This window comes from Manis pentadactyla, chromosome 11, assembly GCF_030020395.1.
Source record: "Manis pentadactyla isolate mManPen7 chromosome 11, mManPen7.hap1, whole genome shotgun sequence".
NCBI classification, from domain to species: domain Eukaryota; kingdom Metazoa; phylum Chordata; class Mammalia; order Pholidota; family Manidae; genus Manis; species Manis pentadactyla.
In genome coordinates this window covers 119760871-119786354 of record NC_080029.1, presented here as the reverse complement: position 1 = coordinate 119786354, position 25484 = coordinate 119760871, and the positions used below count along the sequence as shown (strand labels likewise).

Below are 25484 nucleotides of genomic sequence, written 5' to 3'. Positions count from 1 at the left end.
ATGTCAGCTCCATCTGATGAGCGCAGTGGAGTGGTTCTGTGCTGGACTCCATGGGGCCAGTGGGGCCAGACCTTGGAAGAGGTGTTTACTGAAGTTCAAGTGCCACCAGGCACTTGCACCCAGGATATCCAGTATGGCTTGCAGAGCTGCCATGTGGTGCTGGCAGCAGGTGGCCGCGAGATCCTCAAGAGCAAACTTTTTGATTCTACAATAGCTGAAGAGGGAACATGGACTTTGGAGGACAGAAAAATGGTCCGCATTGTTCTTACAAAGATAAAGAGAGATGCAGCAAATTGATGGACTTCTCTTCTAGAATCTGAATATGTAGTGATCCTTGCATACAAGACCAAATGCAGAGAAAACTTACATTAGAGAGATTTCAGAAAGAAAACCCTGGTTTGACTTCAGTGGAGCAGAAATCTCAGGAAACTACAGTAAAGGTGGACCAGATTACTCAAATCTTGAAAAATAACCACTGTTTTTTGTGCTGTATTCCATGGTTCCTAGCAGATGTCAACTCAATCAAAGGAACAGATTATATGGTGGAAGAAAAATGTGTATGCCTGCAGTTAAATTGCAAAATATATTTAACTACAGTTCTAAAAATTGCATTCAAATATGATTTACATAGGAAACATCTTAAATACTGTGGGTACTGTTCTATTACTATATGGTAACTTTTTTGGACTTGCTTTTGCTAAGTATGAAGTTTTATATGCTGCATTTTACTTATTTCATATTTAATGTGGACTTTTAATACAAAAAACATTAGGTTATAGATCATGTGAAATAATAGAATGCCCTCAGGAAAAATTAAGGTTTTCTTTCAATAAGTGTGATGCAGGAATAATGCTCAATAAAATTTTCTCAATAGGAAAAAAAGAATAGAACTTATCCAACCCGAACAACAGAAAGAAAAATATAATTTAAAAAAATTTAACAGAGCCTCAGAGACCTAGTCATAGTCATAGTCATGGAAAAAAAGATCTAACATTTCTGTCATAGTCATGGAAAAAAAGGAGAAAAAGGGGCTGAAAAAGTACTTGAAGAAAGAATAGTTGAAAACTATCCAAATTTAACAAAAGACATACATTTATGGATTAAAGAAGCAGAGCAAATCCCAAACAGGATAAAGTCAGAAAAATCCATGTTAGGACACATCATAGCCAAACTTCTGAAAACTAAAGGAATAGTAATGAAGCAGCAAGAAAGAGATGATACCTTTAAGAGAAAAACAATTCAAAGGACAACAGATTTCTCATCTGAAACTATGAAGGCCATAAAGAAGTGGCACAACATTTTTTAAATGCTGAAAGAAAAAAACTGTCAAACCAGAATTTTTGATACAGTAAAAATATCCTTCAGGAATGAAGGAAAAATCAGGACATTTTCAGATGAAGAAAAACTTGGAGAATTTGTCGCCGGCATAACTACCTTAACAGAATTGCTAAAGAAGTTCTTAAAGTGTAAAGGAAATGACATAAGAAGGAATCTTGGATTATCTAGGAGGAAAGAACAATGGAAAGAAGAAAAATATGGGTAAATATAACTGACTGCTGCTCTTGAGTTTTTCCAAAGTTCTTGAATAACATCAATGTGGTTTTCAAAGTATGTAGAGGACATATTTAAGACAATTATAAATGAGGAACAATAAAGGGACTCAAAGGTATGTGAAGTAAGTTTCCAACACTTCATTTGAACTGATAAAATGTCAAGAGTAAATGGGGACATGTATGTATAATGTACCTAGAATAAGGAACAAGTAACCCATAAGGCAGCAAAAACAAGAAAATAGAGAAATGAACAGAGTAAACAAACAAAAAAAATTGAGTGGAAAATTTAAGCCCTGACATGTTGATAATTACATTAAATATAAATGGTCTAAATACAGCAATTAAAGACAAAGGCTGGTGGTCTGGATTTAAAAAATGACCCAACTACATGTTGTTAACAAGAAACTCACTTCAAATAGAACAGTATAGGTAGGTTGAAAGTAAAAGGATGGGAAAAGAGACACTATGCAAACATTAACCAAAATTAATTGGGAATGGCTGTATTAATATTAAATAAAGTAGATCTCAGAGCAAGAAAATTATTAAAAACAGAAAATAACATTACTTAATGATAAAAGAGTCCATTTGCCATGTGTATGCACAACCAACAGCTGCAAAATATGCGAAACAAACACTAATAGGACTGAAAGGAGAAATAAATACAGTTTCAGTTGGAGACTTCAACAGCCCTCTCTCAACAGTTAATAAAACATAAAACCAGCAAGGATATAGAAGACCTTAACAATACCATCAGCCAACAGGATCTAATCAGCATTTATAGGATACTTCTCCCAAGAACAGCAGACTATAATTATTTTCAAATACTAACAAAACATTTACCAAGATAGATCATAGTCTGAGGGTCACAAAACCTTAACAAATAGAAAATAATTAAAATCATACAGAGTTTGCTCTCTGACTAAAATAGCTTGCAACTAGAAATCAGTAACAGAAAGATAACAGGAAAATATCCAAACACTTAGAAACTAAACAGTATGCTTATACATAATCGCTGGGTCAAAGAGGAAGTTTCAAGGAAATTTTAAAATACGTTGAACTGAATGAAAGTGAAATGTTCTAGTAACCTGCTTCTAATACAAGTTTTAAATTAATTTTTTTAAACCACAATTTCTGAATTTGAATATTGATGTTAAAATATTTTGATGATTCCCATTGTTACTGCTGCTTTTGAGCAGTTTCTTGAATGAGTCAATGGATACAGGTTAGCAACTTCATTGAAAGAAGGCAAGAAAAACGTTTTATGGAATACGTAATTTATAAAATATTTATATTTATTCAGACATGAGCAAGAGCAATAAAATCCCACCAGCTCTTATATCTTATCAAGCTTCAGTCATATAAAAACAGCTTTACACATATTTTCATTTTTATTATAAACGTGCATTTATGAAAAAAGAGATGAACATTTTACTTAACAAATTGTAACTTTATTTAAATATTTTAAATATTTACACAAGCGGTATGTCTATTTCCATTTCTTGCCCTGGGCCCAGCAGACGTTAGAGGCAGGCCTGGTCCTAACCTCCTGGACTCTCAGACCCTCAGCTTCCTTTTCCGGAAAAGGAGGGTAACACTCCCAAGCTCAGGGAATTGGAACGAGCCAGGCACCTGAGCAAATATGGCTAATTTAAGTTCCCTCACTCTCCTGAGGAGGAGTCCGTGCTCAAGTAGTGTTTTGGAGTTTTTGTTTTGTTTTTTCTTTCTTTTAAAATTAAAAAAAAAAAAATTTATTGTTGGGATCAGGAAAGACGAACGTGTTTGGAGCTGGTTTGTAGTAAAGTGGTTGAAGACACCTAAGAGAGGTGTGTGATGCGGCGAGGTGGGATCGGCTCCGAGGAGGAATGGAGAGGAGGAATGCCCACCCACCCCCGCAGGAAACGCTCCAGCGATGGGAGGGGTGCTTGTGTGTGAGGAAGGGGGTAGCTCTGACTCCCGCAGACATCAGCACGCATGACGAAGCTACTTCCCCTCACGCGGTCCAAGGCGCACACGCGCGATCTACGGCCACGCCCTCATACACACTACATACCCAGGGCACCCGAGGGTCCGGTTGCCATGGGGAGTTGGAGCGCGTGAGCCCAGTTGCCCCTCCCGCCCCCGGCCGAGCCCGTTCAACTCTAGCTCTGATTGGTCGCTGCTTCCTCATTATGCAAATAATTTGCGTAGACTCGGCGGCCAGCTGCCTGACGTCATCAAGCACGGGGGCTGGGGCTCTGGGCTCGGCTCCGGGAGAGCTCGGGCGGGAGCCCAGAGAGCGCCGCGCGGGGACCTCAAGCCAGACCCCAGCGTCCCGCCGCCTCGGCCCGGTCCTGCCCCGCCTCCTGCCCCGCCCCTTTCCAGCCCGTCCCACCCCCTCTACGCCTTCCTGTGCAGCCCCCCGCCCTCCCCGTCCGGGCCCCGCCCCCTCCCCCTGGCCCTCGCCACCGGTCCAGGGAGGGGACGGCGGGACCGGTGGGACCGGCGGGAGGGCGGACCGGGGGTGGATATGGCCGCGGCGCCCGGAGGGTCTGCGCCGTCCGCCGGCCCCAGCCCGCGCCTGGGTTTCAGCACCGCGGACAGCGGCGTCGGCATGAGCGGGCTAAACCCCGGTCCTGCCGTGCCCATGAAGGACCACGACGCCATCAAGCTCTTCGTGGGGCAGATCCCGCGGGGCTTGGACGAGCAAGACCTCAAGCCGCTGTTCGAGGAGTTCGGCCGCATCTACGAGCTGACGGTGCTGAAGGACCGGCTCACCGGCCTCCACAAAGGTGCGCGGGGTCAGCCCAGCCCAGCCCAGCCCATCCCCAATCCGATTAGAGTGCGGCCTGGCCCAAACCCCAGCCTCAACCGCAGCCCCAACTCCAGCCCTAACTAGAGCCGGTCCAACACCAGTTCAACACCAGCCCTTCAGCCTAGTCCCCTCCCCAGATTCAGGAGCCCCCAACCCAGAATTTTCTCTCTGATGTCTGGCCTCCATCTGTTCATCACTGGTTCCTAGACATGTTATTCACTCCAAGCTCCAACTCCCTACCCTTCACCTGTCACATCCAACAGTCCCTGCCTTTCAGTTGGACCTTCCTCCATCCCTACTATCACACACACATCTCAAATCCTGGAATTTGGAAACTTATTTCATCTTCTAGGTCTCTGTACCCTCAGTCTCCCAAACCCCAGACCCAGTTATTCCTGATCCTCCCACCCCCATTTGATGCCATGCCACTCAGGCCTGACAACCCACAGACACGTCTTGGACTTGCACCCCTCATTCTGGCCTCCGTGTCCAGCCAGCCCCCAGAGGCTTCTTCTGACTCTTAGACTGCCAACCTAAAACCCCACAGACCCAAACTCCCACCTTCTTCAGAACCTAGGCCTGTCAAACTCGTAGAATCCAATTCCCCTCCCAGGAGGCTCTCGGCTCCAAATCCCACCTTTGTGTTTAATAGTAATCCTGATCTCTCCCACCCGCCTCCAGAATTCCAGTACTCTGCCTCTTCTGATTTGTTGAACCCTTAACTCAGACCTCAGCTGGGAACTCCTGCCACCTTGTCTCCCCTCATCTATGGTTTCCTTTCAGCGGAACCTACATTTCTTTTATCCTATAATCTCCCCCCTCCTGTGCCTCATCTTTGCCCCTCCCAAATCCTCTTCACAGCCTCCTGCGTTCCCTCCCCCACAGGCTGGTCCTGGAGCACAGACTGTGGACCAGAGCCTCAGAATGGGTCAGATTGAAAAGGCAGAAAGGGGCCTTCTCTACGCCCTCGCTAGAGAGGCACCACGGTCCTGTCCAGCCACACCCCTCACTTCCTGTACAGAGAGGGAGGAGGCTTGTTTACATGCAGGAAAGTCTGTCCAGGCTGGGCTAGAGTAAGACAGCCAGAGTTACAGGTCATACATGGGCAGGGGAAGGAAATGATTTGAGTATTTGAGCAGAAGCACCTTTTTTTCTCCCCACCTTCACCAGGCAGCAGTTTCAGGATTTGGGGGGAAATGTCATCAACTATCCTACGTGATCTTTCTAAGAAGTGGTAGGATCTGGGTACCAGCTAAAGGTACTTTCCCAGTGGTTGAGAGCTGGAATTAGGCTGCCACCTCTTTTTAACTGGGAGACCTTGGGGAGTTCCTAGGCACACTCATGTAGGGGCTTCAGGAAAACACCCATAGAAGATTTGGGACCAGCTAGGGAGCAGTGCATCTTCCACCTTCTGAGGTGGGGTTATTTTAAGGGAGGCATGAATGGACAAGACCATACCATCCAGATTCCTTCTAGTGCAATCCAGCTGCCTAGCTGTCCGTCCACCCATAGCAACTTATTTTCTTATTTCCTAGACGTTTTAGTACATAAGTACAAGCTAATCTTTCTGCGCCATCTGTATAATAAGGGAAGTCCATAGGAACTTTAATTCTTACTCAAACCCCATCAGAGTCTCTGAGTCCTTCCTTCATTCTCCCTCTCTCTCCCTCGCTCTTGCTCTCTCTCTCTCTAGCTCTAATTCTTCCTGTTTTTTCATTCATCTGTCCCTCAAACCATGCTTCTCTGACTTTCCCTCCCTCCGTCTTCCACCCGCTATTCCAGGTAGTCAACACAGGGCTCCTTTCGGCAGCAACTGTGCCCTTGAGCCTTTCAGACAGGGCTCTAGCCCTGCCCAATTCTGATACCAGCTGATATGGCTTGATGGCAGAAGATGGAGCAGAGATATAAGCAGAATCAAGTGTTTGGTGAACTATCCCCAAACCAACCAGCCACTCTTTAAGCAAGGGTTGCCTTCTAAGATTGGATCTCTAAGTCAGTATCTTCCTCACCCTCTCCCTAGCAACAGTGACATCCAAAAGCCAGAGTGACTCATTTTCCTTTTGATGGCTGGGTACCAAGGGAGGCAGCCACAGTGTTTTTGCAAACAATCTCATTCTAGGAGTTAGGAAATTCCAAACCCTATCCTGTCACTGACATACTCTCTGGGCTTCTGTTTTCCTACTGATATGATGAGAGTTTGTCCCAGGAGTTCTCTAATGTCCTTTTAACTCAAGGAATGGCAGATATCCACCCATCTTAAGGGGGAAGCCACATAGAAAACATAGGAGAAAATGTTCCTATTTGCCATTCTAGTCTAGTCTAAGTGGAAAACTGCACCAAGCTCCTAATGGATTCCCACACCCATTTTCCCTTCCTTCAGTCTTTCTTCTTCCTATACGCAGAAGGCTCTTTTTGAAAACACAGATCTAATATCACAACCGGATTAAAATGCTTTAGTGGCTTTTCAGTGCTCTTAGGAAAAAGTTCAAAATCCAGACTGAGGCATACAAGATTGTAGATGACCTGATCTTTGTATACCTCACTGGCCACTCTGCCCCCATTCACCGGTCTCCAACCATACTGGTCTTCCATCCATTTCCTGAGCACACCAAGTTCTTGATTCAGTTTCATATGTGTTATTCCTTCTGCCCGACATAATCACCACCCTTCTTTTCACCTGGTTAACCCCTATTTTTTACTGAGAACTCAATGTGTTCTTTGAGACAGTCCTCAACCCTTTGAAATCAATTACATGCCCCTCGTGAGCCTTTACATAATCCCCATATACAGGGCAGGGAATGTATCTTGTTGCCACTTTATAATCAAGCATATTATAAAGTCCCTCTATAATAAGTAAGTATGCAATAAATATTTTCAGAATGAGTGAGTACTCAGTGAGTGTTGGAAAGGAAGGGATCCTGCCTCTGTTTCCTAGCAGCCCACTGAGGTTCTGAGGCTGAACAAAGAAGGGTAGGACTGACCCTTTGGCTCAACCCAGATTCCTTCTCTGCCCTTTATCTACTGACTCTTTTAGAGAAGTCATATTTGGGGCACAAAAACCCTTTAACAGGTCCTGTCTTGAAGCCCTGGGAGAACTGATAGGTCAAACTCCTTGGATAGGATTGGAGGTCCCTGGAAGCAGCCACCTCCAGGAAGCCCTTAAAGGAGTCTTGTCTTCCAAGCCTCAAATTAATCCATTCCTCAGCTTCCAACTTGGAGGAGGGATGTGTTAGAAAGGAGTTGTGGGATCCTGGGCTCGCCTCCCAACCCTCCTCCTCTTCCATTTCCTTCCATCTGAAACTGAGTTGGGAAGGAAGGGAGGCTGATTCTGGGAGACTCTGTGAGTATGAATCCCCAAAAGAAGTGGGAGGCTGGGGTTAAAGCTGAGAGCAAAGCTGCTTAGAGAGGTTTAACCCCAACAGGATTTATGGCTGGAGTAAGGAGGGGAGATGTGGGATTACATTAGCATATGACTGGGCGTGGGTACTGACCTTCCCTTGGCAAGAAGCCAGGAGCAGATGAGAGGGATCCAGGGCCTGGGACACGGGCACATGAAGCCTCCCTTCATAGAGAGTGGCAGCTAGAGAAGTCTTCTCAGAAGCAGTGCCCTTGTTTAAAGGAGAGTGGCCTTGTTTTTGTCAATTTAATGGGGTCTTTCCAGGAAGAGTACTTGGGGGTTTCGGGAAACCCCCTGAGCCAGCCTCTTCCTCCCCAGGCTGTGCCTTCCTCACCTACTGCGCCCGGGACTCTGCTCTCAAGGCCCAGAGTGCACTGCATGAGCAGAAGACCCTGCCAGGGGTAAGTCCACCACGGTTGGGGGGTGGGAATCACCTCAGGTTGGGGACATGCCCTGTGTGCATGCCAAAGAAGCATATAGGGACTGGGTTGGGGCCAGAAACTAGAAGCAGAGTCATCATTCTAAGAGTGGGCTTACTGGTTCCCTGAAAAGCTGCAGGTTCTTTGTTATTTTCAGTCTTCTGGCTCAAAGAAATGGGCTCGAGACCCTTGGGCCAAGGGTTCCACTCCATCTTTTAGGACAGGCATCAGTTGTTGTAGGCTATGCTAGAATTTGTCCACCCTGGCTAAAATCATGGCTTCAGGTGTCCTTTGTCACGTGTGTTAACATGTATACAAATACATGGGGTGGAGGCTCTGCTGGGCTGTCTCCAATCCTAGGGTCCTTAGTAGCACTTCCCTCTGGCCCTCTTCCTGTCATGTTTTTTGAGGTACCTTGACTCACCAAGATTGCTTTCATTCCACACCCCAAACACTTGACTAAAGTTTGGAGAGACCTGATTGTATAGGCAGCTAGGCCATTATATATCAATGCATCTGCTGTCATTTTGGCTAATGGCTAATCACTGGTCAAAGGCAAAGTGGGACCTACTGACCATATGGCAGGAAGAAAATGGTGTTAGGAACTAGTGTGGGTTCACCAAGAGCAAGTTATACTACATGACCTTATGTATTATTGTCAAGAGTGGTGTGTCTAGAACAAGAGCATTGTTCAAATGTGCTAGGCACGCCAAATCTGGGACTATATCTAGTTCTAGGCTTCAGGTTAAAGAGGGTCATTAGCCTACCAGGAAGAAAGCAGGATGGGACGGCAACTTAAAATATATTATGGGATGATAGTTTGAAGAAATTTGGGATATTTAGTTGGAGAAGATAAGGCTTAGTGGGGCTTTAATAGGGAGTCATCATAACATAATAATTAAAAATATTACTTTCCTAGTCTTGCAGACCTAGATTTGAATTCCAGCTTTGCCAATTTACCAGTTCTGTGTCTCCAGATACATTGCTTACACTATTGAACTTCCATTTCCTCCTCTATAAGGAGTGGGTTATGCTAACATTTAGCCCAATGAGCTATCATGAGGATTAGCTGAGGCTTAGCAAGGACCTGGCACAGAGTAAGATCTCATAAATATTACTGTTTGCATATTCAGATTCTGAAGAGGGATTTGGTTTTCTATGGGTGGCCCTAGAGGGCAGGAACAGGATCAATGGGTATAAAGAGCAGATAGCAGTATAAAGCAGCCATTTCTCTGAATTGGAGCTGTCCAGAAATGGGACAAGCTTTGCCTAGAGTTGATCAAACTGTTAATCTTGTGTCAGATCCTAGAACCAATCCTAGTAACTGAAGCAACTTGAGCCTTATGTTTGAACACTCAGTGTCAAGTAATACCAACTTCTCACCCTCTGTATGCAGGCTGTGGAGTCAGACAGACCTGGGTCTGGATCCAGGCCCTACTCACTAACTGTGACCTCGGGCAAGTCTTTACCAATCTAAGCATAAGCTTCCTCATCTGTAAAATTGAACTCATAAGGTTGTTGTAATAATTAAATGAACTAATGCATGTTAAGTGCTTAGCACAGTTCTTGGCAGACAATAAGCAGTCAACACAGGTTAGCTGGTGATAGTAGTAGTAGTAATAGTAAAGCAGCATTAGTAGGAGTAGGAGTAGAAGTTACTCATCCAACCATGACTTCTGCTGCTAAAATTGAGAGTCAGTTAGAAGAGCTGTAACACTCCATGTGGGAAACAGCACGGGAAAGATGCAGAGACATAAGGAGCAAGATGGGTGTGAAATGGGAGTTGGCAGTATAGGGGAGGACCCATATGAGCATGGGCCAGGCCAAGAGAAGATCCACAGAGGGCAGTAGTTGGAGAGGAAACTTTGGATGCCAGGCTGAGGAATTTGGACTTTATCCTGAAAGCCAATGGAAGGCACTGAAAACAGAAGATGCACTGTGGGAGAACAAAACTCCTTCTCAGCCAGGCATAGGGTGCCATGAGATAAGGGCTACCTGGAGGCTCTATGAGGCTGAGGCCACCTGAGATAAAGAATGTGAAGTCCTACACTCATGTGATAATTTCTGTAGGTAGGAGAAAAGACAAATAATAATAACTAATATTTGTTGATACCAGACAGTGCTCCTAGCATTTTACATGTTTGAATTCATTTAGTCCTCTATTAAGAGGTATTGTTATTGGAATTCTTGTCTTAGAGGCGAGGAAACTGAGTCATAGAAACAAGGGCTTGCCCAAGGTCATGTAGCTACTAATAGGAAGATCTGGGCTTTGAGCCCAAGTAGTCTGGTTCCAGAAATCGTGCACTTAACCGCTGCACTATTACCTGAGCCAAGCTGGTGGCAGACAGGGGTCCAAGGTTCTGGAGGAGATGGTGACCAGGAACACCTGTCCCTTCCCACCCTTCCATCTGCAGGCTTCCAACATGGCCTGGCTTCCTCTGCCAGGATTGGCTTTATTCACCCTCTCCAGCTTAACAAAGTGAAAATTAATATTTAATTATTCTCCTAAATGAAAATCCATGACTGTGTTGGCTGGCCCCAGCGATGTCCGTGCCATCAGTCTTTCCCCTGGGCCTGCCAGGGGCAGCAGCAGCCTTCGTCAGCTGGCCTCAGGCCCACCACATGGAAGCAGGAAGGTGCCCAGATCTTTGCAGGCACTGGGTTCTGGGCACAGCTGCCATCTTCTGGAAAAGCAGGGAGAGGACTCCAGTCTGGGTTCCTATGAGAGACAGGCTGCCCTGGCACAGTGGGGCCGGGAAAGTTGGATCAAGAGGTTGGGTCCAGAAAACTTGAACCCCTAGGGGCAATTTCATGGTGTCCACTGGGCTGGGACCTCCCCTTGGCTTCCCTCTACCTGCCCCCTGCCAAGTTCTGTTGCCCGTCGAGGCTTGGCTCCCCACGCAGGTCTTCCTTCAGAGCTAAGTGGTCTGGCCCACCTCCTGCAGCTTCTTCCCCATGAAGAAGGGACATTTTTCTGCCTCACTTTAGGCTCCAGAATCCACCTGAAGAAGGTGAGGCCCAACCTCAGCCCACATCCTGGGATTTGGAAGGTGCACCACTACTTGTCTCTCTCCCTGCTCAGGACCTCTTTTCCCCTGAGCAGCCAGCCAGCCAACACTGTGAAGGAGCCGGACGTAACTGAGTACATGTGCCTTTGCAGGTTGTGCAAGCAGCTCGGGTGGAAAAGCTAAAAGGCAGCCATGCTCTACTGACCAAGCAAGGCACATTATCACAGGGCTGTGCCAGCCCAGAAGAAGGGACACACTTTTTCTAATTCATCTGCGGGGCTGGAGGGAGTGCCTTTTTGTAACTCACACAAAGGCACCGTATGTGCTAGCAGCCACCCAGTGAGTGAGTTAGCCTTTGCCTTCAAGGAGCTTCCAGCCCAGAAATAACTCACTGCATCTCAGTGGGGTTTACATCTGGGCACATAAAAGAGGCATCAGAAGCAGAGAGTAAGTCGATGCTTAACAGAGAGACGCTATGTGAGCTGAATCATGATCATATTTCATGTTTGAGGGTCTAGTAACCTAAAGGACAAAGACAAATTCTGGAATTCTGGGGACAGTATGAGAAGTGGCAGAGACTGTGTCCAGCAAAGACGGCTAAGGCTCCGTGTGACTGGAGAGTATCGTGCATGGTGAGCAGTAGGGGTTGGCAGGACTCACAAGTTTCGACTGCCAGACATAGGATTTGGGGCTTTATTGGGAGGCTTGTAACGGGAAACCATAGTGGATTTTAAGTGGGGAAGAGTGAGGGACTGGTTCTAAGAGGTCTCTCTGGCTACAACAGAGCAGATGACCCTTTAGGACACTGTTGCTTGAGTGCAGGTGAGTGATGAGGCCGGCCCAGAGCTGGGCTAGGGCAGGATGGGAGGAGAGGACGGCCTGGAGGCCTATTCAGGATGTCCATGCAGATTGTAGGAACAATGGGCTCGGTAGTGGATTGAATTAGAGGCGGGGGTGAAGTAGAAGAGGGCTGAAAAGTTTGCTTTTTCTCTGCTCCACTCCTCCCTGCACCCATGATACCTCTCTCAGGCCCTGCTTTGGTCCCTTCTTTGGGGAGGTTCTGATGAATACTTTTCCTGTGGTGGGGGAGGGGCTGAGGGCACATGTGCCGAGTGGAGGGAGCAGGCGGCATCAAGACAGAAGAGTCTGAAGGAAGCAGTGCTAAGCCCAAAGGCGGGGATTTTAGGCAAGTCTTTAGGCCCTGCCTTCCCTCTGCTCACAGGGGCAGAAGGACCAGGGCCTCACGCATGTCTGTGCTGCCTCTGACCTTCCCCACTCCACCGCCTGAAGTAAGTTGTTCTCTCCTCTTTCTGACATTCTCTCTTGATTTCCCCTTCAGGGATGGGCCCTGAAGCAGACATGGGCCTGGGCTCTACCTGGGAAACTCAAGGGAATAGGTGCTCAGCCAAGGGCAAGAGCTCACCTGAGATCCCATGAAAGGTCTCAGCCAGGAAGGCAATGGACCTCTTTTCCTCAAAGGAGAACTGTGATTACCTCACCCAACTCCCACGTCCCTCCTCTGGCTCTGGCAGGAATGAGGCAGGGTAGGGCTGCCCAGCCAGTTCATGTGGGCAGCTGTCTATCTCCAGCCGCACAGAGCACACCTGAACCCCAGACACCTTCTGTGACTCCTTCCGGGTGGGGGCTGGAGGCCCGGAGCCCAGAGGAGCAGCGTCCCCCTGCTCTGTCCCCATCCTCTTGGGTTCCTCCCCCGGGGCCTGCCCTGTTACCTCCGAACTCCCAACCTCCCCAACACCTAAGCCATAAACCCAAGGGTCCCTCCTCTCCCTCAGTCCCCACATCCAACAGTGCTTTACGTCTGGTTAATTCTTCCTAAGCATCTCTTGAATCTGTCCATTTCCGTCTGCCCTGGTCTAGGTCATCCTCACCTCTTACCTGTATCACTGATTTTCCCGCCTCTAATCTTTCCCTTTCCGGTCTTTTCTCTGCGTAGTGACAGCTCATGGAATCCTTCAAATGCCAGACAGGATTAGACCAGTCCCCTATTTCATATCCTTCTCTGGATCCCTATTGCCTTTGAAATACAACAAAATAAAAATTCTTTGTCACGGTTTTCACAACCTGTTCCAATCTGACCCCTGCCTACCTTTCAGTTTCACATCCTGCCATTAAAAAAAAATTTTTTTTAATTACGTCTGGTGTACCTACTAAGATCTAGCTTTTGTCGTTTCACCACAACACTGCAAGGTAGGATCATGATCCCCCCTTTTGCTAAGGTGGATACTGAGGCTCGGAGACCTTAAAGAAGGTGCCAGTGATGAAGCTGTGATGTAAATCCACGTCGGACTCAGAAGCAGCTTTGCTCTCCTCTGGCTGCCTCCGAGCCAGGTGCTCACCAGAACTCTTGCTCCTTCAGACTTGCAGCTTCTCCTCCGCGCCCCAGCCATCTGGAGGGCTCAGCCTCCGGCCCTATCTCTGCCGTTATCTCCACATGGCCGATGACCCAGTCCTGCAAGGCCCAGGTCAAACTCTGCCTCCTCCATGAAGCTTTCTCCGGCTGGAGTCAGCCTCTCCCACAGCGCTCCTCCTGGGGCCCTGGTCCCTCTGTGCCTCATAATTTGTGTTCATGTCTTACAAACAGAGGTGTGCAGCAAAATACAAAAATCTGGGACTTTAGTGTCAGAACTGGGGGCAAATCCCAGCTCAACCACTTACCCACCATGTGATCTTGGACAAGTGATTCAACCTCCCTCAGCTTCAGCTTTCTCACCCATACTACGGGGACAATGATATTACCTTGCAGAATGCTTGGAAGGAATTTAGAGACAATATGTGTAAAGTACCCCAAGGAAGGGCCTGGCACATAGTGGATACTCAGGAAATAGTGGTATTATCTTCCCCTCTGTGAGCCTTTGAGAACAGGGTGCCAAGGGTCATCACTGTCCCCCCTGAAGGACCTAGCCCCAGGCATTCAGTTCAGAAAATGCTGGCAGCATGCCTGAATGTTGGAAAGCCTGGGTGCCTAGTCTCTGAGGCCCGGACCTGCCAGATCCATGTGGGGCATGTATGTACCACCTAATGCCCACTCTGCAGCAGAGTGGGGGAGTGGGGGAAATGCGGGGGTGGGGAAGGGGCATCCCTAGAGCACTGATGAGCTGTCTTCCCAGAAAGCCAGCTGGGGAGGCAGCTGCCATGGAAACCACTGCTGTCACACGTGCTCTTCACTCTAGGCTCCGGAGAAAATTCTTGGGATCTATTCAAGAACTAACAAAATAATGATGGTCTTGCTCACCCTCACTGCCCCCCACCCCAGGCTTCTCCCCCGCTTTTCTTCTCTTCCACCACACTTCTCCCTACCTTTCCTGTGTCCTCCTCTGTCCCCTTTTCCCCTCATTCCTGTCCCTTCTCCACCAGTATTTTTTTCTCTTTACTTGCCCCTTTCTAGGTCTGTTTTACTCTCTCTCATCATTTCTGTCTGCCTGTGGCTCTTCATCTCTCCCTGTGTCCCCGCTCTCCATGGCTCTGTCTCTTGGTCTCTCCTCCACAATCACAGGTGGCCATGCCCAGGGACGGGTCCTGTCCTCCTGGTCCCTGGTCCAGGCCAGTCCAGACCTGTCCAGCTCGCCCTGATCTGCTTGGATTGATCTGTCATCCCCTCTAGACTGCAGCCTGAGTCCTGTCGGTGTCTCGGCCCCCACCCACAGCCTGGTACACGGCAGGGGCTCCACCACCAGCGGGTGGGTGTGTCAGGGTCTAGAAGAACCTGAGGCCTGGGAGGGAGGGGCTTGTGCTGGTTCAGGCTTGGCCTGTTTTCCTGTCCTTGAAAAAAATTTTTAATAAACCCTCCCTACTCCCCCACTCCCAAATTTGATCCAAAGGAAATTGCTCAACTGTGACTGCCAGGGTGTTACCATGGTTACCGGGTAGCACTTGTGGCTATGGTAACAGGAAGCTGCCTGTTGTCTCGGCAACTAGCACATTGGTAGGTGATGGGGTGGCCCCTGATTGGTGCAGAAGCAGTGCATTTCCTGAGGGGAGGGGGTCAGATCATCTTCTCCTCAGGCCAGCTGGGCATCAGTGCCCCTTCTTCCATGAACAGGAAGGCCGCTGTTCTTTCCTCCCGGCACTCAGCTGTCTCCCCCCAACAATAATTCCTCACGTCCTACGCACCCAGCTCTTGGCAGTTTACAAAGACCTTTTGCGTCCCCCATTATCTCATGTGATCCCCACAACACCCATGGGAGGAAGGTGAGATGGGGATTCAATCATGAATTCTCTCAGGGTGGTTGGGGGTTGGGAATGTATGGGGTGTATATTGAAATCTAGGCGTTTTTACAAGCGATACAGTCCCCCAACTTGAGAATTTGATATGGCTCCTAGGTGATTCTTATCTGCCCCCTATCAGGGAACCCCTGGATTAGAAAGTGGAATCGGTTGGTGGGAGAGGGGGGGAGGGGAGGAGTCCAGCTGCTTTCCAGGTTTATAGCCTGGATGACCGGAAGGTTCAGGTCTGGGCAAAAAGATGAGCTCCAGTTTGGGGGTGTCGAGTGGAAGGCGCCAGGGGGACTTCTTAGTTGGATGCCCAGGACACATGGGTCTGGAGCTCCGGAGGGAGGTGTGGGCTGGAAACGCAGATCTCTGAGTCACCCTGTGGAGACAGTAACTGAGGCTGTGGGTGCGGGTGAGACTGTCCAGGAAGAATGGGAAGAGTGGGATGAGCAGGGCCCAGGACGGGGGGCCCAGGGAGGGGACTGAGGGGTGATACAGAGGCTTGGGGAAGGCTTTCCCTATTTGAGAAGTTGAATCTGAAAGAGGGTGATTTACTCGATGTCCTACAACCATTTAAATGGCAGAGTTAGGGTAGACAGCACTAAATCTGAGTCCTAGATTGTTTAAGTTAAATGGCATATATAGAATTATATTCTCAGTTTTAGACACAAAACACACATCTGCAGTATCAGTTTTACCCTCCCATTAAACACCTCTCTCCAAAGCCTTTAAGGAGGTCCAGGCGACGGAGGGAGAGGCCTCACATGGTCCCTGCCCAGAGGCCAAGGCGGGAGAATCTCTTGAGCTGCCACAGTCCATCCTGTATTTGCCACTGAACTTCCTGTCACCCAACCCTTCAGGTTTCAACAGCTTTTAAATTCTTGGCTTTGAGGAATATTGGAGAAATTCTACAGTCCTACTGTGAGAGGGATGGAGAGCAGAGTTCAAAGGGCCTGGGGCTTACTTAGATCCTGAGGAGTACAGAGGAGGAGAACTGGAGCCCCAGGACCAGGCATTCATGCCAACGGGGTGTGTTGGTCTGATGTCTTTCAGATGAATCGTCCGATCCAAGTGAAGCCGGCCGCCAGTGAGGGTCGAGGAGGTAACTATCCTGTCTGATAAACCTGGGGATCACCACACATGCAGGGGATGGCGGTGCCGCTCCTGGAGTCAGTCCTGCCCGTGGTTCATTACTAGAGCCCTGGATTAGGGGGACAAGTAGGGCCCAGAGTTGATCAACACCAGAAACAGCTCAGCCTTCCCAGCTCAGACTGAGGAGGGATGGGGTTCCAGGATCCCCAGAGCCAGAAGAGGCAGGAGGGACCAAAGGAGATGCTGGGGACAGAGGAAGGGAGCTCTGGCCATCTTGGCCCTGGGAAGAGTTGGTTCCTGTTTTTCCAGGTGTGACTTACAGTTTTGTTTGAAGAACCAGGATGAGTTTTCCACCTTCTCTGATTCTGATTACAGAGAACCCAGTCCACTCTAGACTGGGGCCATTCATTCCTTCGCTGCAATTGCCTGGTTACTCCTGGTAAAACAGGAGGCTGGTAAGACAGACTTTGCCGGCCACATGAAGGAATTTGACTCTCTACTGAGAACCATGTAAAGTCTTTAGAGGTTTTTAGCTGCTCTGTTTCCATTAAGACCAATACTGTTTAAGAAAAGAAAGGGTGGCGAGCCTATGCCTGTTGACAACCAGCTGTGTTCTGGGCAGCTTCCGCCCCGGAAGAGCAATGCCAGCTTCTGGGCTCAGCTCTTGCTGTGTTTCTCGCCCCTGGGCCTCACACCATCCCAGGATATCCGCCTGTAGCCCTCCCTGATGTCTGTTGACTCTCTCCCTTAGGTGAGCATCTCCCCCTACTTTACCCAAGATCAGCCATGGCTTTGTTAGGTGAAAGACGCTTCCCAACATCAGGGAGAGAATGGAACCCAACTGACAGACATTTGTTAGCTGTGCATGCCCTCTCAAACGTCACGCTCAGTGTCCACAGCCACCAGGGGCTCTGGGAGCTTCATGGTTCCATTGTGGAGTTTTTCCTCCAAGAAATCCTTCCTTCATCCTTTTAGATTCTATGACCTCTGGTCTGATTCTTCATTTCAGGTCAAATGTTATCTTTGCCTTGAAGAGATATTTCCAAGCTTCCTCCGTCCCCTCCATACACACATTCTCCCTTCCCATCTCATTCCTTCCAGACAGGTTTTTGAGAAGTTATAGCCTCCATTCCAAACCTCTGGTTCACTTGTCCCAAGAATTTCTGCCTTTTAGGAAACTGTTAAGCATCAAGGCCGTTGCTGGCCATCTTCTAAGCCCTGCCTACAAACACTAGACAATCCCATGGCTGAGAGGCCAGCTGAGAGTGCTTGAGGAAGCTAAAAAGCAGTCAGGTTGGGCTGTAGTTTATTCAACCATACAGCCAGTATCTTCTGAGCACCTTACTGCACATTAGGAATACACATATGAACAACACAGACGTATAATCTGGCCTCATTGAGCCCTGGAGCTATGAGGTGATACAGGAAAGTAAACCAGGGGTTCTAAGTCAGTGTGATCTGTGCTTTTCAAGTCCTGGAGGGATTACAGGAGCACAAAGAAGGGGCACCTAACTTAGTCTGGGAGGTCATGGTGGACTGCCAGAAGTAGTAATATTTAAGCTGACATTGAAGGATGAACAAGAAGCAGTCAAACAGAGGAAGGAGGAAAGAGAGGGCAAGTGTTTCAGGCAGAGGGAATGGCATGTACAGAGCTCAGAATCTGATGCAGCTTGAAGTCTGGTTCAGGAACTAAGTTCACAGCACTCCTGCTGTTCAGAGTCTAACACATCTTGTCAGGGTGAGGGCAGCTGCACAAAGGAGCCAATAACGCTTCTGCTTGGCCTGGTCCCGGCCATCTGGGCTCCAGGCAGTGGCATCAGCCTGAGCTTTATCATTTTTGTACAAGTTTTCCAGGTGTCAGATTATTGACAAATTCTGTATCTATGGCAGCCCACCTACGCACCTGTTCAGATTCAGAGCAGCTCAAGAGAGCAGGAAAAGCAAACCCAACTGAAAAGGTCTGCAGAATAAAATTGGCAACAGAATCCCCAGTTTTAGTAGTTATGTGTTACGGAGATGCTTCTTGATAACTGGTGGCTTTTAAGGAGCACATAGTCCAAATGCATCCATGGATAATCGTTCTTGCAGGTTTGGATGACCAGACCTCTCAATTCCTCTCTGCTCCCCTTCAGAGTCACCAAATGCTCCCTCCTACTTACTCGAGAGAGGAGGCATATGTACCAAATCTTTTAGAGCAGTTGGATCTTTACAACTTACAAGTATTTTACTACCAACAGATCTGTTAGATAATCTTGTTACTAATCAAAATGTGTTTCTTTTCCTCAATGCTATCCTATATCTCTTCTTAAGTGAGTTCATCTCTCTGCTGAATTTAACACAAACTAAAGCTTTAGAAACTCAACTTTTGTAATGGTATTGAATTTTGCTTTCAAAATGTAACATTTGACACTAATGTGGAACAGCTTGCTTACCCTATTCAAGTCTTATCTCTGTGGTCCCAGCCAAACATTCTGTAAACCTGCAGTGAATGGTCACACCTCTCCTGATATATTTAAGCATGTGAGCCTGAATTTTTTTTATTATTCCTGAAATTAAATCCTTTAGTTTACAGTTAACAGAGGTTTCTATATCTGATAAGAATACTGGTATCAAAGCAGATGCAATCTAAGGGGTATCAAGGCAAATACACCTTCCAAAACTCTGCACAGGAATCACCAACTCAAATGCTACAGGAGCTAGCTAGGTAACCCTAAGTGGGTGAGACTGTCACGATTTAGTTAAAATTTTACATGTTAATTATATTAAATGTCAGTAACTAATATTTTAAGTGGACCAGCACTGTGAGAGCCTAACCAAACCTGTCAGTTTGCTTCTTTGGCCCAAAGACTTCTGTTTCTTCCCATCTGCCACACAGGAGTCATCTATTGTACACATGTGAGCTTTTTAACAAAAATAGTTACTTACCTTGTGTGTCTTGAATTCTGATGCCAATGCAACATAGTAGTATTACTCTTATTTTTAATCAATAGACATGAGATTTGTGGTTGGTATGACCTATATTTTTAACATACTGTATGTTGTATTACCTTCAGAGGTTACTGAAAGTTAGCACTTGCACGTTCGATACTACAATGGAATAATAGTTGCAGCCAACACTACAGGATCTGCCTGATCGATGTGCTGGGATCCTCTTCTCCCATGGCCATCCCCTGCAGCCTTGGGGGCACTTGGTTGCCAAATGTGCACCCAAGTCTTCATGGAATATGTCATGGCAGCCTTTTAATGTGTGCCAGCCAGTTTCCATAGATTCTGCAGCTAAGTTCCATGCTATTCATGTCCTCCATACTCCATGCCTATATTTTACATCCCATGTCAGGATAAGCAATATACTCTTAAAGGAAAACATACCTAATTTTCCAAAATGAAACTGTCTCCTAATTATACTAAATTCACCCATTTATACATTAAACATACATAGTTGCCAAAACCTTTCCCTTGGTATTTGGATTTATTTGAATGTGAACATTAAAAGGTTTGTCTGGATGAAAATTCAAGGTTCATATATTTCAAAATGTTAACCTCAAATTAATTGAGGTCAGAGCTAGGGATCTCCAAATCCCTCAGAGAATGGTAACCAAATAAGTCTACTTTATTTGCTCTTCAGCATGGAGATGTGATTCATTTTTCCTAACTTACATTATCTCCACTATGGAAGCACTAAAAATTAGTTAAATTGTAAGTACCAATCTTAAAGGAAAAGTAGTGTAGGAGGGTTATTCCCCTTTCTCCACATCCTCGCCAACAATTGTTGAACTCCTGTATATTCTTCCCTTTCTTTCACATTTTATAACATAAAATCAATAAATTCATAAATCACAATGGTGATTGCTCTATTTGTTCCATTCCCCCAGTTGGCTATATTTTTAACCCAGCAAATATTTATGTACCCCAGATGCATAAAGTACAGAAATAGGTTAAGTAATTAATCCAAGCACTGTTTGCACTTTCATTTTTTTAACTTTAAAATTTTAAATATTCTCTGAGGTGAGACAATACTCTTTTAATGTTGAAATTTGATTTAACTCAAAAGCTAATTGTTTTCACATCAACCCTCCTATCACCACCCTATAACTGTTTAATTCCTTCCTGACTCTGCAAGAATTTGGTTAAATGTCAGCAGTGAATTTTTTTTTTTTCTTTTGTTTACTTTTTTTTTTTTTTTTTTAATAATTATTTTTTATTGAAGGGTAGTTGACACACAGTATTACATTACATGAGTTTCAAGTGTACAACACAGTGGTAGAACATTTATATACATAATTCTAGGTTCCAGCTATCACCCTACCAGGCTGTTACAATATCTTGACTATATTCCTTATGCTATACATTACATCCCGGTTACTAATTTATTTTACCATTGGAAGTCGGTCCTTCTTTTTTTTTTTTTTTTTTTTTTTTTTGTGAGGGCATCTCTCATATTTATTGATCAAATGGTTGTTAACGACAATAAAATTCTGTATAGGGGAGTCAATGCTCAATGCACAATCATTATTCCACCCCAAGCCTAATTTTTGTCAGTCTCCAATCTTCTGAGGCATAACAAACAAGTTTTTACATGTAGAACAAATTCTTACATAATGAATAAGTTACATAGTGAACAGTACAAGGGCAGTCATCACAGAAACTTTCGGTTTTGCTCATGCATTATGAACTATAAACAGTCAGTTCAAATATGAATACTCATTTGGTTTTTATACTTGATTTATATGTGGATACCACATTTCTCTCTTTATTATTATTATTTTTAATAAAATGCTGAAGTGGTAGGTAGATACAAGATAAAGGTAGAAAACATAGTTTAGTGTTGTAAGAGAGCACATGTAGGTGATCAGGTGTGTGCCTGTAGACTATGTGTTAATCCAAGCTAGACCAGGGCAATAAAACATCCACGTATGCAGAAGATTTCTCTCAGAACGGGGGGGTGAGGTTCTAAGCCTCACCTCTGTTGATCCCCAATTTCTCACCTGATGGCCCCCCTGCGACTGTGCCTGTCTTAGGTTGTTCCTCCCTTGAGGAATCTTACCCGTCTCTGGCTAACCAGTCATCTTCCGGGGCCATACAGGGAAATGTGAAGTTGGTAAGTGACAGGGAAGCCTTATTGTTTGAAAATGTTCGCTTTTTACTTCTTTGCATATTTATACCCTGTAGCTTCTATGCCCAGCATTTGTCTTGCGGTATCTTTACCACTTGGAAGAATTATGATACTCGGTAAATTTGATATGAGGCACGAATTCTATTTAAGGGTTGTAATTAGGAAGGAAGAAGAAAAGCTATAGAAGTAGCAGGCGGAAGAAAACATGGGAAGATTGATTATTTCTTTGACAAATCTTCTTGTAGAGTAACTTCAGCATATATAGGTTTTAAGCTACTACTTAAATTGCACACACACATTAACATAATAGGAGTATAGTTACATAACCAAAGCATACCTGTAATTACCAGCCATCTGCAGTGAAACCAAGAAAACCAGTTAGGCACCTTAGGCATTTGTGAAAACTTATCTATGATATGATGGATATTGTCCAACTGAACTTGAACAGTCTGAGAGAAATCAGACAAATTGAAACAACCCATTCCTGGGGACTGTTCACATGCCATATGTTCTTTTAACAGTAAATAGTCTGTAGTTGTAAGATTTTGGAGTGCTACAATTTGCACTTCTCCTAATTCTTGGTTGAGTTCCAACAGTATAGATACAGTCAAATTTGTTGTTTTACTGTATGCACAGGCCAGCTTAGATATCTCCTTCTTCATTCCCATGGCAAGTCCAGGAACTGGTGGGATGAGTGCATCTACAGCTGTAGCAGTGCGTGGATCTTTGTTGGGGTTTTTTGATGATCATCTTCTGGCATGAGTCTTCCAGAGAGTGCAGATGTTGGAAGTTCTTTTTCATATCGTATCTTAGTTCATTTTCGGGGTAGCCCAATTAGACTTTGATCCTCTGTATAAACACAAACAGACCCTTTGCCTACACTTTTATATGCCCTTTATACCCTTGTGTAGAACTCGTTGGAGGTTACCACACAGGAACTGCCCTTTTTTTTTTTTTTTTGCTATCACTAATCTACACTTACATGACGAATATTATGTTTACTAGGCTCTCCCCTATACCAGGTCTCCCCTATAAACCCCTTTACAGTCACTGTCCATCAGCATAGCAAAATGTTGTAGAATCACTACTTGCCTTCTCTGTGTTGTACAGCCCTCCCTTTTCTCCTACCCCCCCATGCATGTTAATCTTAATACCCCCCTACTTCTCCCCCCCTTATCCCTCCCTACCCACCCATCCTCCCCAGTCCCTTTCCCTTTGGTACCTGTTAGTCCATTCTTGAGTTCTGTGATTCTGCTGCTGTTTTGTTCCTTCAGTTTTTCCTTTGTTCTTATATTCCACAGATAAGTGAAATCATTTGGTATTTCTCTTTCTCCGCTTGGCTTGTTTCACTGAGCATAATACCCTCCAGCTCCATCCATGTTGCTGCAAATGATTGGATTTGCCCTTTTCTTATAGCTGAGTAGTATTCCATTGTGTATATGTACCACATCTTCTTTATCCAGTCATCTATTGATGGACATTTAGGTTGCTTCCAATTCTTGGCTATTGTAAATAGTGCTGCAATAAACATAGGGGTGCATCTGTCTTTCTCAAACTTGATTGCTGCGTTCTTAGGGTAAATTCCTAGGAGTGGAATTCCTGGGTCAAACGGTAAGTCTGTTTTGAGCATTTTGATGTACCTCCATACTGCTTTCCACAATGGTTGAACAAGTTTACATTCCCACCAGCAGTGTAGGAGGGTTCCCCTTTCTCCACAGCCTCGCCAACATTTGTTGTTGTTTGTCTTTTGGATGGCAGCCATCCTTACTGGTGTGAGGTGATACCTCATTGTAGTTTTAATTTGCATTTCTCTGATAATTAGCGATGTGGAGCATCTTTTCATGTGTCTGTTGGCCATCTGTATTTCTTTTTTGGAGAACTGTCTGTTCAGTTCCTCTGCCCATTTTTTAATTGGGTTATTTGTTTTTTGTTTGTTGAGGCGTGAGAGCTCCTTGTATATTCTGGACGTCAAGCCTTTATCGGATGTGTCATTTTCAAATATATTCTCCCATACTGTAGGGATCCTTCTTGTTCTATTGATGGTGTCTTTTGCTGTACAGAAGCTTTTCAGCTTAATATAGTCCCACTTACTCATTTTTGCTGTTGTTTTCCTTGCCCGGGGAGATATGTTCAAGAAGAGGTCACTCATGTTTATGTCTAAGAGGTTTGTGCCTATGTTTTCTTCCAGGAGTTTAATGGTTTCATGGCTTACATTCAGGTCTTTGATCCATTTTGAGTTTACTTTTGTATATGGGGTTAGACAATGGTCCAGTTTCATTCTCCTACATGTAGCTGTCCAGTTTTGCCAGCACCACCTGTTGAAGAGACTGTCATTTCGCCATTGTATGTCCATGGCTCCTTTATCAAATATTAATTGACCATATATGTCTGGGTTAATATCTGGATTGTCTAGTCTGTTCCATTGGTCTGTGGCTCTGCTCTTGTGCCAGTACCAAATTGTCTTGATTACTATGGCTTTATAGTAGAGCTTGAAGTTGGGGAGTGAGATCCCCCCTACTTTATTCTTCTTTCTCAGGATTGCTTTGGCTATTCGGGGTCTTTGGTGTTTCCATATGAATTTTTGAATTATTTGTTCCAGTTCATTGAAGAATGTTGCTGGTAGTTTCATAGGGATTGCATCAAATCTGTATATTGCTTTGGGCAGGATGGCCATTTTAACGATATTAATTCTTCCTAGCCACGAGCATGGGATGAGTTTCCATCTGTTAGTGTCCCCTTTAATTTCTCTTAAGAGTGACTTGTAGTTTTCAGAGTATAAGTCTTTCACTTCTTTGGTTAGGTTTATTCCTAGGTATTTTATTTTTTTTGATGCAATTGTGAATGGAGTTGTTTTCCTGATTTCTCTTTCTGTTGGTTCATTGTTAGTATATAGGAAAGCCACAGATTTCTGTGTGTTGATTTTGTATCCTGCAACTTTGCTGTATTCTGATATCAGTTCTAGTAGTTTTGGGGTGGAGTCTTTAGGGTTTTTTATGTACAGTATCATGTCATCTGCAAATAGTGACAGTTTAACTTCTTCTTTACCAATCTGGATTCCTTGTATTTCTTTATTTTGTCTGATTGCCGTGGCTAGGACCTCCAGTACTATGTTAAATAACAGTGGAGAGAGTGGGCATCCCTGTCTAGTTCCCGATCTCAGAGGAAATGCTTTCAGCTTCTCGCTGTTCAATATAATGTTGGCTGTGGGTTTATCATAGATGGCCTTTATTATGTTGAGGTACTTGCCCTCTATTCCCATTTTGCTGAGAGTTTTTAACATGAATGGATGTTGAACTTTGTCAAATGCTTTTTCAGCATCTATGGAGATGATCATGTGGTTTTTGTCTTTCTTTTTGTTGATGTGGTGGATGATGTTGATGGACTTTCGAATGTTGTACCATCCTTGCATCCCTGGAATGAATCCCACTTGGTCATAGTGTATGATCCTTTTGATGTATTTTTGAATTCGGTTTGCTAATATTTTGTTGAGTATTTTTGCATCTACGTTCATCAGGGATATTGGTGTGTAGTTTTCTTTTTTGGTGGTGTCTTTGCCTGGTTTTGGTATTAGGGTGATGTTAGCTTCATAGAATGAGTTTGGGAGTATCCCCTCCTCCTCTATTTTTTGGAAAACTTTAAAGAGAATGGGTATTATGTCTTCCCTGTATGTCTGATAAAATTCCGAGGTAAATCCATCTGGCCCGGGGGTTTTGTTCTTTGGTAGTTTTTTGATTACCTCTTCAATTTCGTTGCTGGTAATTGGTCTGTTTAGATTTTCTGTTTCTTCCTGGGTCAATCTTGGAAGGTTATATTTTTCTAGGAAGTTGTCCATTTCTCCTAGGTTTCCCAGCTTGTTAGCATATAGGTTTTCATAGTATTCT

At 45.3% G+C, this 25484-nt stretch overlaps 1 protein-coding gene and 1 pseudogene across 12 annotated transcripts in view; both read left to right on the top strand.

Annotated features, from left to right (window-relative positions):
- Positions 1–472, top strand: LOC118923699 (nudC domain-containing protein 2-like; annotated as a pseudogene).
- Positions 473–3782: 3310 nt separating this feature from the next.
- The window catches only part of CELF6 (CUGBP Elav-like family member 6), a 39764-nt gene continuing 18062 nt past the window's right edge, over positions 3783–25484 (top strand). For 9 of the 12 annotated variants that reach the window (XR_008992665.1, XM_057488952.1, XM_057488950.1 and 6 more), the window contains exons 1-3: positions 3783–4321; positions 8060–8142; positions 16452–16500. Coding sequence is in view for 11 of the 12 variants with exons in the window: in XM_057488952.1 (XP_057344935.1) it covers positions 4060–4321; positions 8060–8142; positions 16452–16500 (394 nt within the window). In the remaining variant the exon portion in view is untranslated. Of the gene's footprint in view, positions 4322–8059; positions 8143–15232; positions 15378–16451; positions 16501–25484 lie in introns of those variants that run through there. The other 3 variants (XM_057488953.1, XM_036907816.2, XM_036907811.2) reach the window with 3 other exon arrangements.